The sequence below is a fragment of the Schistocerca cancellata genome, chromosome 1 (genome assembly GCF_023864275.1).
Source record: "Schistocerca cancellata isolate TAMUIC-IGC-003103 chromosome 1, iqSchCanc2.1, whole genome shotgun sequence".
NCBI lineage: Eukaryota > Metazoa > Arthropoda > Insecta > Orthoptera > Acrididae > Schistocerca > Schistocerca cancellata.
This window is the reverse complement of record NC_064626.1, coordinates 1,077,474,738-1,077,485,619: the sequence shown is the minus strand read 5'-3', so window position 1 is coordinate 1,077,485,619 and position 10,882 is coordinate 1,077,474,738. Positions and strand designations below refer to the sequence as shown.

The window sequence follows — 10,882 nt, the reverse complement described above, 5'->3', positions numbered from 1 at the left end:
AATGGTACCAAAAGAGGACCTACTTGAGTGAGAAACCAAAAAATGGCTGGGAGAGCATTGTGTTAGTCAACCCCACCATACTGCATCCAATGATGCCACAGGCAGAAGATGACATGGCAGTCAGTCAGTCCTGATTGACCCCAACAGAGCCAGAACACTGAGTTTTGACTTGTAAGTAAAACGGCACCTAACACTATGTATTATGAACTATCTTGTGTAAGTACTATTTTATTGATTACAGAATAGATCTGATGTATTTGCTATATTGTTATCCTTCACATCACGTTCACAGAAAAAAAGTTTCTTACGTCTTGTTTTAGATTGCAAGAAGATATTTATTAAATTACATTGTGATTTAGGTTGGTAAGTTAGACAAGATTTCACTTGTTTTGGGTCTGTTGGGATTATGTGTGAGCAGCCAATCTGCAAGCCATATCACAGGATCTACAGGTTTCACTTTGCAAACAGCAGTCAATCCTTCAACCAAAGTAGGGTTTACTTTTTCTGCCAAATAGAATGTTGGATGGTGTCCTTTCAGTGTAGATTCCAACATCACTGTAAAGAGGAAGGAACTGAAATAAGTATATGGTAAGTATGTAAACATGTGCATTAGATTAGAGATTAGATTAGATTAATACTTTTTCCATAGATCATGAATACAACACTTTGTAATGATGTGGCACATGTCGAATATTAACAACACTATTAAATTTACATCTGAGTTTTCTAAGGTTGATAAAGTCTATGTTTTTGATGATCACTTAAATGCACAGTCATACATATCAATCATCTATATGCAGACAGTAGCCTATATACCAGAATCTTGTAAAAGTTGTTTGAATATAAATGCAATTTACTTTTGGTAATACTTTGTATTAGTTAACTTTCTATCTGCACAATATCTTAGACCAAAATTATCAGTATTAACTGTATACCGATTGTTATGTAATATACTGGTACTGTGAATGGCTGAAAGCAAGGGGAAACTACGGCCGTAGTTTTTCCCGAGGGCATGCAGCTTTACTGTATGATTAAATGATGATGGCGTCCTCTTGGGTAAAATATTCCGGAGGTAAAATAGTCCCCCATTCGGATCTCTGGGCGGGGACTACTCAAGAGGATGTCGTTATCAGGAGAAAGAAAACTGGTGTTCTACAGATCGGAGCGTGGAATGTCAGATCCCTTAATCGGGCAGGTAGGTTAGAAAATTTAAAAAGGGAAATGGATAGGTTAAAGTTAGATATAGTGGGAATTAGTGAAGTTCGGTGGCAAGAGGAACAAGACTTCTGGTCAGGTGACTACAGGGTTATAAACACAAAGTCAAATAGGGGTAATGCAGGAGTAGGTTTAATAATGAATAGGAAAATAGGAATGCGGGTAAGCTACTACAAACAGCATAGTGAACGCATTATTGTGACCAAGATAGATATGAAGCCCACACCTACTACAGTAGTACAAGTTTATATGCCAACTAGCTCCGCAGATGACGAAGAAATTGAAGAAATTTATGATTAAATAAAAGAAATTATTCAGATAGTGAAGGGAGACGAAAATTTAATAGTCATGGGTGACTGGAATTCGAGTGTAGGAAAAGGGAGAGAAGGAAACGTAGTAGGTGAATATGGATTGGGGCTAAGAAATGAAAGAGAAAGCCGCCTGGTAGAATTTTGCACAGAGCACAACTTAATCATAGCTAACACTTGGTTTAAGAATCATGATAGAAGGTTGTATACATGGAAGAACCCTGGAGATACTAAAAGATATCAGATAGATTATATAATGATAAGACAGAGATTTAGGAACCAGGTTTTAAATTGTAAGACATTTCCAGGGGCAGATGTGGACTCTGACCACAATCTATTGGTTATGACCTGTAGATTAAAATTGAAGAAACTGCAAAAAGGTGGGAATTTAAGGAGATGGGACCTGAATAAACTGAAAGAACCAGAGGTTGTACAGAGTTTCAGGGAGAGCATAAGGGAACAATTGACAGGAATGGGGGAAAGAAATACAGTAGAAGAAGAATGGGTAGCTTTGAGGGATGAAGTAGTGAAGGCAGCAGAGGATCAAGTAGGTAAAAAGACAAGAGCTAGTAGAAATCCTTGGGTAACAGAAGAAATATTGAATTTAATTGATGAAAGGAGAAAATATAAAAATGCAGTAAATGAAACAGGCAAAAAGGAATACAAACGTCTCAAAAATGATATCGACAGGAAGTGCAAAATGGCTAAGCAGGGATGGCTAGAGGACAAATTTAAGGATGTAGAGGCTTATCTCACCAGGGGTAAAATAGATACAGCCTACAGGAAAATTAAAGAGACCTTTGGAGATCAGAGAACCACTTGTATGAACATCAAGAGCTCAGATGGAAACCCAGTTCTAAGCAAAGAAGGGAAAGCAGAAAGGTGGAAGGAGAATATAGAGGGTCTATACAAGGGCGATGTACTTGAGGACAATATTATGGAAATGGAAGAGGATGTAGATGAAGATGAAATGGGAGATACGATACTGTGTGAAGAGTTTGACAGAGCACTGAAAGACCTGAGTTGAATCAAGGCCCGCGGAGTAGACAACATTCCATTGGAACTACTGACGGCCTTGGGAGAGCCAGTCCTGACAAAACTCTACCATCTGGTGAGCAAGATGTAAGAAACAGGCGAAATACCCTCATACTTCAAGAAGAATATAATAATTCCAATCCCAAAGAAAGCAGGTGTTGACAGATGTGAAAATTACCGAACAATCAGTTTAATAAGCCACAGCTGCAAAATACTAACACAAATTCTTTACAGACGAATGGAAAAACTAGTAGAAGCTGACCTCGGGGAAGATCAGTTTGGATTCCATAGAAATACTGGAACACGTGAGGCAATACTGACCTTACGACTCATCTTAGAAGAAAGATTAAGGAAAGGCAAACCTACGTTTCTAGCATTTGTAGACTTAGAGAAAGCTTTTGACACTGTTGACTGGAATACTCTCTTTCAAATTCTAAAGGTGGCAGGGGTAAAATACAGGGAGCGAAAGGCTATTTACAATTTGTACAGAAACCAGATGGCAGTTATAAGAGTCGAGGGACATGAAAGGGAAGCAGTGGTTGGGAAGGGAGTAAGACAGGGTTGTAGCCTCTCCCCGATGTTATTCAATCTGTATATTGAGCAAGCAGTAAAGGAAACAAAAGAAAAATTCGGAGTAGGTATTAAAATCCATGGAGAAGAAATAAAAACTTTGAGGTTCGCCGATGACATTGTAATTCTGTCAGAGACAGCAAAGGACTTGGAAGAGCAGTTGAACGGTATGGATGGTGTCTTGAAGGGAGGATATAAAATGAACATCAACAAAAGCAAAACGATGATAATGGAATGTAGTCGAATTAAGTCGGGTGATGTTGAGGGTATTAGATTAGGAAATGAGACACTTAAAGTAGTCAAGGAGTTTTGCTATTTGGGGAGCAAAATAACTGATGATGGACGAAGTAGAGAGGATATTAAATGTAGACTGGCAATGGCAAGGAAAGCGTTTCTGAAGAAGAGAAATTTGTTAACATCGAGTATAGATTTAAGTGTCAGGAAGTCATTTCTGAAAGTATTTGTATGGAGTGTAGCCATGTGTGGAAGTGAAACATGGACGGTAAATAGTTTGGACAAAAACAGAATAGAAGCTTTCAAAATGTGGTGCTACAGAAGAATGCTGAAGATTAGATGGGTAGATCACATAACTAATGAGGAAGTATTGAATAGGATTGGGGAGAAGAGAAGTTTGTGGCACAACTTGACCAGAAGAAGGGATCGGTTGGTAGGACATGTTCTGAGGTATCAAGGGATCACCAATTTAGTATTGGAGGGCAGCATGGAGGGTAAAAATCGTAGGGGGAGACCAAGAGATGAATACACTAAGCAGATTCAGAAGGATGTAGGTTGCAGTAGGTACTGGGAGATGAAGAAGCTTGCACAGGATAGAGTAGCATGGAGAGCTGCATCAAACCAGTCTCAGGACTGAAGACCACAACAACATGTAATATATATAATACTAACCCAGAAGTACCTAAAGTAACTTATATTACAACCACACCCTACACTCAGTAGGCAGAAAACCCATATTGTCTTTGCAGTCAACGGAAAGTAGAGTCAGTACTAAAGCATCAATAGTTGCAGAAACTTATTAAGAATTTCAGTATGTATATTACTTCTATAGGTATTAAAAACACAGAATCTAAGTTGCATATTTCCATTCACTAATAAATTACAGAATATTTTTAGAGGAAATCAGTTTATAGCTTAATTTGCATTGTTTTATGTAATATATTTTCTGATTGAAAAGTATGGCAATGTGCTGGCCAGTTATATTATTTTATTTTAAACTATAAGCTACCTTTATTTTTATTTTACTTTATTTTATTGCCTGCAGTGATTTATACTTAACAATTTTTCAGTCTCTCTCTCTCTCTCTCTCTCTCTCTCTCTCTCTCTCTCTCTCTCTCTCTCTCTCTTCTGATATTAAACAATGAGAAATTCTTCTATGGAGTACTGTGAATAGTAAATAGTGATTTATACACTTATTAATCATGTTATATGGGTACAGGAGACACTACAAAAAATTAGCAGTGTAGTTTGTAGTTAATGAGATGAAGAATTATTCTACAGTTAATAATTTATATCCTCATAACAAACATTTATATTTTCATAGTAGGCTACTGATCAGTGACATCCTGCTTAAATTTTTTTTGTCATTCATGATCTGTTCCAACAAGTAATAACACTTCTGTTTCTAGAATATCAGCAAGCTTCTTGACAAAATAGATCATGGGTGAATGGCTGGATCTCTGTGTCAATGGACACAGTATTTTGGCAAACGACCACATTGCCATCATCAAATATGCCAAAAAGTTAAATGACTAGGAACTGGCACCAGGCATGGGCCTCACACAGAATGCCAGGTTGGAGAGAGGAGATATAATTCTGGTACCAATTCCTAGGAATTCAGTTCATCGGTGCACTTTATGATGGTAATGTGGTAATTTGCCAAAATATTGTTCCCATTGGACACGGACTTCCAGCCAATCAACCATGAACTATTTCTTAACTAATTATGCCAGGAGAAACTGAAGAAACACATCACGTACCCCAACAGGGAGAAGATGTATCACAGCATGAAAAGATTTGATGAGCTGCGCCACTGGAAAAGCCATCTGCTGACTTCCTTTGCACTCATTATAAGATGCTATGAAGAAGATGTGGTGCTGAAATTTGACAAGGTAATGCTTCACATCAACTTGGTGGCGGCCAGAAGAATGCAGAAATTTGCCAGCCTGGCCATGTTACTGGAGAGAGTATGCCTTGAGTAGGCCTTACTCTCTGGTGTCTGGATTTGACCATTACAGGGCCACTGAAATAACATCTACAGCTGGCCGACTAGTTCAGTTCCTGGACGTGGGAATGGACTGATGGTGTCACCTGGGCCACAGAAGACTCCATATGAAGGAAGGTCATTGGACATCACACATCAAAACCTGAGTGTGTATCAGAAAGAATACCTCTTGATGCTGCCTGAAAGGCCATCATAAGTTTCATGGCCAAGCTACTAGATAGGGGTCATGGTTTCATTCCTTAAGAAAAGACTCAATTTTGTATCAACTACTAAATTTGCACCTATCACTGACATTATCAGCACAGTGGAACAGGCAGCAGAATGACTATCACATGAAGAAGCTGAAGAACTACTTCATGTGACTGTCATGCTCTTCTGTGAACTAAACCTATGAAACCAAACATTTCTATCAACACTAATGCTATCTAGAGAGTTGAGAGGAAGATCATGGCATTTCTCAAAGAATCTGCCTTTCCTGATGAAGTTTTCAAGAATCTACAAAAGTGAGCCCCTGTTCCACTGAGATTTTATGGACTTTCAAAGGCCTTTACACCCCTCTGTTGGCAACACTGGTATACTGACGTATTCCCACACTAAGTACCTGATGTTGAAAAATGTCCACATGATATTCCCAGCTTCATGGATATTGCTGTCTTAAGAACTGTAGGGTTGATGATTCTGACATCCTTGTGAGTGTCAATGTTGTCTCTTTTCATCAGAATGCCTTTGCAAATTTGACAGAGACAAACTTTTCAGACAGGTCTTGACATTGACATACTTTCATTTCAATGATGGTTACTACTAGCGGACAGACCTAGTAGATAGTGTCAGAAGTTCCATGCGGCTTTTCGCGGATGATGCTGTAGTATACAGAGAAGTTGCAGCATTAGAAAATTGTAGCGAAATGCAGGAAGATCTGCATCGGATAGGCACTTGGTGCAGGGAGTGGCAACTGACCCTTAACATAGACAAATGTAATGTATTGCGAATACATAGAAAGAAGGATCCTTTATTATATGATTATATGATAGCGGAAGAAAAGCTGGTAGCAGTTACTTCTGTAAAATATCTGGGAGTATGCATGCGGAACGATTTGAAGTGGAATGATCATATAAAATTAATTGTTGGTAAGGTTGAGATTCATTGGGAGAGTCCTTAGAAAATGTAGCCCATCAACAAAGGAGGTGGCTTACAAAACACTCATTCGACCTATACTTGAGTATTGTTCATGTGTGGGATCCGTACCAGATCGGGTTGACGGAGGAGATAGAGAAGATCCAAAGAAGAGCGGCGTGTTTCATCACAGGGTTATTTGGTAGCCGTGATAGCGTTACAGAGGTGTTTAGCAAACTCAAGTGGCAGACTCTGCAAGAGAGGCACTCTACGTCGCGATGTAGCTTGCTCGCCAGGTTTAGAGAGGGTGCGTTTCTGGATGAGGTATCGAATATATTGCTTCCCCCTACTTATACCTCCCGAGGAGATCACGAATGTAAAATTAGAGAGATTCAAGAGCGCATGGAGGCTTTCAGACAGTCGTTCTTCCCGCGAACCATACGCGACTGGAACAGAAAAGGGAGGTAATGACAGTGGCACGTAAAGTGCCCTCCGCCACACACCGCTGGGTGGCTTGCGGAGTATAGATGTAGATGTAGGTGTAGAATCCACCTTCACCAGTTATCACTAACATGTATGTGGAACAATTCAAGGAGGAAGCCCTAAGAAACCTACCTGTTTTTGTTGTGGTATGTTGATGACACCTTCATCATATGACCAAATGGAAGAGATCAGCGGAATGATTTTCTTAAGCATCTTAGTTTCATACAACAGAACATCAACTTATAACAGAAGCTGGGGAGGTTGGTGTGTTCCTTTTTCTGGATGTCCTGGTAAAAAGAAAAGAAGAGCTGACAGCATGTTGGGCCACAGCATGTATTGTAAGAGCTGCCACCACCAGGCACAGAGAAGCAGCATTCTCAAAACAGTGGTACACAGAGCTTGCACTCTCTCTGACAATGAGAGCCTCAACCCAGAACTGGAACATATGAGGAAAATATTCTGAGAAAAGTGCTGCCATTTATTCCATTTTATGGTGCACTATCCGGGGAGATTGGATGCATTCTTTGGAAAGTGGGAACTGTCTTCTTTACACCAGATAAAACACAGGCACTATTTGATAGAAATTCAGGGTCTATTAGATTGCCTGCCAATGAGGCACAACTTGCACTGGCCAAACTGAGCGTACTGTCAAAGATCATTGCTGAGAACACCAATGGCACATCAGGCCTCATCAGCCTAACGGGTCAGCAGTTGCCGAACATTGCCTTCCAGAATTACACTGGAGAGATTATGACCATATTAAGGTTCTGACACAGATGTCTAACTTCTGTGACTATGTAACTAAAAAATTTATTGAAATTTGAGCAAGGGACCCACTGATTGCTGCATCCTTAGTAAGGCCTTGAAACCCAAAATGAGTCTGGTTAAGAAGAAGAAGAAGGAGGAGGAGAGATCCTACAATGAACTGACCTCAGGGATATGCAGAGCCACAGCAGAGATGCTACCAGCATGTATCCCTAGGGATGAACCCCAGATGGAATGATCTGGTGGCAGGAGGAAGGGAGGAGACATTGGACTTATGTCCATACCTGGGTGCAGACCTCATGCTGAATGCCAGGTAGGAAGGAGGAGATATAAGTGCAGCATCAGAACTTAGGCATCCAGTTGGTCAGAGCACCTGACGATGGCAATGTGGTCATTTGCTGAAACATTGTACCCATTGGACACTGACATCCACCCATTCACTTGGGATTTATTTCAGTATGAATTATTCGGGAGAAGCTGAAGAATAACAGTTAGCTTCTTATGTGGTGGACCAAGCTTCATGTTCAGAATGGTCTTGTCTTTAAGTCAATTAGTTAGTTACTTACATGTTCCAGGACTTGCAATTGCAACCCCTCACTATTATATGGAATGAGTCCCTTTTACAACTGAAGTACAGCCTCTCAGTGGAGAATATTACAGACCGCTGACCATTTAAATTAGCATTTAAAGGTGTTTTTGTACATGCATAGATGTGAATTAAGTTTTTGTTTGAAGTTGATTTAATTATCCACTAAATTCTTAAATACTTTACATCACTGGGTAGGTGGTCAAAGATTTTTTATGGCGGAATGCTTTACTTCTTTCTGTGCCAACTAGAGTCAGTGGTGTATAGTGTAAATAATTTCTCCTTCTTCTTCTCCTTTTCCTTTTCCTTCTCCTTTCTTTATTATGCCCAATTAAAGAGCACATGTGAACTTGTTACTTTTATATCTTCAAATTTAACACATATTTCGGACAACAACACATATAAGTCACTGAGTAAGTTGACCTGTGTACAAGTCGGCATTCGATTAAACACTGAGTCTCAGTCTAGCGGCCGCTGCTCGGCTGGCCGCTTAGGTGGCGCAGCTGCTGCGTGGCTGGCAGACAGCGCCGCACGTAGAGGACGTGCGTAATTGCACGGCGGCACTTTGAATAATCGGTGAGTCACAACACTTTTCCCCCCTTTCAAATTGTTGCACTGGTCTTGATGGAGGTGTCCTGGAGATGGCTAACGTCCATAGGCGTTGTTTGACTCGCCGTAAAGTCTTGAGGAGGAGGCTTCCCGTACGGACGGAAGTGTCCCCGATGATAACGGGTTGAGATGACAGGAGACATAGGGGTTGAATCTGCTGGGGCCCCCTGCACCAATCTGCCCGTTGCGGCAAGTCCAGTTGATATGACAGGAGACATGGGCGATGTGTCGGCGTCTGTTGGAGGAGGAGGCGAGTAGATGTACTCTGACAGAGGACGGTCCTCCGGTTCCTGCATGGGCACGTCTCCTGGTGGTGTCCGTTCTGGTACTGGCATTGCGATGACGGTGAGAGGGCTGCGTTGTGAGTATTGAGAGATGCCAAGATCCCGAGCATCAGGTAGAGCCAAAGGTGGTGTGGCGGCATTCGGAACAGGCGTTGCTGGCACCTGAGGCCGAAGCTGGTCCGAATGATGCACTGCAACGCCCGTGTCCGTCTGGATTTCATACAGGCATCTGCCACGGTGTCGTAAGATGCGGCCCGGGCTCCATTTTGGCCGCCTACCATATCCCCGCACCCAGACGAGGTCGTCGGCGGTGAACCGGCCAAGTGAAGGCACCCGCGGCCGTGAGATGGGAGGCCGCAGAAGATGAAGTAGCGTGCGGGGCTGTCGGCCATGTAAGAGCTCAGCCGGGCTGTGATCGCCCATGGGGGTGAAACGGTAAGACGCCAGGAATTGGAGAAGCGCGTCATCAGCAGCAGAAGAAGTCAGAAGTTTCCGCATCTGAGCCTTAAATGTGCAGACCAGTCGTTCAGCCTCACCGTTGGATTGTGGATGGAACGGCGGGGCCGTGACATGCGTAACGCCGTGACGAGCACAAAAAATCCGCAAAGTCGGAAGAGGCAAATTGCGGACCATTATCAGTAACAAGAGTAGAGGGGAGGCCTTCCAAAGAAAAAATGCGGGCCAGAGCACTGGTGGTTGCCGCGGTAGTAGGCGACGTGCAACGGACAATGAAAGGAAAGTTAGAATAGGCGTCAATTACGAGGAGCCAATAAGTACCCATAAAGGGTCCCGCAAAGTCAGCATGAATGCGCTCCCAGGGCTTCTCAGGCGAAGGCCACGGTGACAAAGATGACTTCGGGGCAGCGGCCTGTGACGCACAAGGGCCGCAGGCAGCGACCATGTGTGCGATGTCAGAGTCCATGCCAGGCCAGTACACATGACGGCGTGCCAGAGATTTTGTGCGAGACACACCCCAGTGCCCCTGGTGAAGGAGGCGCAAGACCGAAGCACGCAAAGACGCAGGTACCACAACACGCGGCGAAGCATTGTCAGTGGAGAGGAGGATAACACCATCCCTAGCCGTGAGGCGGTAGCACAAAGTGTAGTAGTTCCGCAATGGATCAGAAGTCTTAGCGGACGGGCGATCTGGCCAACCCTTCTGAATACAGCGTAAAACCCGGGAGAGGGTAGGGTCAGAACCCGTAGCAGCCGCCAGCCTGTCCCCAGTGATGGGGAACCCATCCACAACCCGCTGCTCGGCAACATCCAGGTGGTAACACAAAAGTTCGTCCCTATCGAATGCCTGATCAGGACCCATGGGAAGGCGAGACAAAGCATCAGCATTTGCATGTTGAGCCGTTGGCTGGAAGTGAATCTCATAATTGAAACGGGACAAGTAAAGAGCCCAACGCTGGAGGTGGTGTGCAGCCTTGTTGGGAAGTGATGTTGATGGATGAAACAAGGAAACAAGCAGTTTGTGATCCGTAACAAGATGAAATTTTGAGCCATAGAGAAAAACACCAAACTTATGAAGAGCATAAATGATGGCCAAAGCTTCTTTCTCAATTTGAGAATACTTTTGTTGGGCATCCGTGAGCGTTTTGGAGGCATAAGCGATGGGTTGTTCCGAACCGTCAGAAAAACGGTGCGCAAGGACTGCACCGACCCCGTATTG

At 42.7% G+C, this 10,882-nt stretch overlaps 1 protein-coding gene across 1 annotated transcript in view; it reads right to left on the bottom strand.

The window, feature by feature from the left end:
* Positions 1-355: 355 nt before the first annotated feature.
* The window catches only part of LOC126128456 (nucleoside diphosphate kinase homolog 5-like), a 69,699-nt gene continuing 59,172 nt past the window's right edge, over positions 356-10,882 (bottom strand). Inside the window, exon 3 of the mRNA XM_049915152.1 lies at positions 356-555. Coding sequence (XP_049771109.1) covers positions 356-555 — 200 coding nt within the window. The remainder of the gene's footprint in view (positions 556-10,882) is intronic.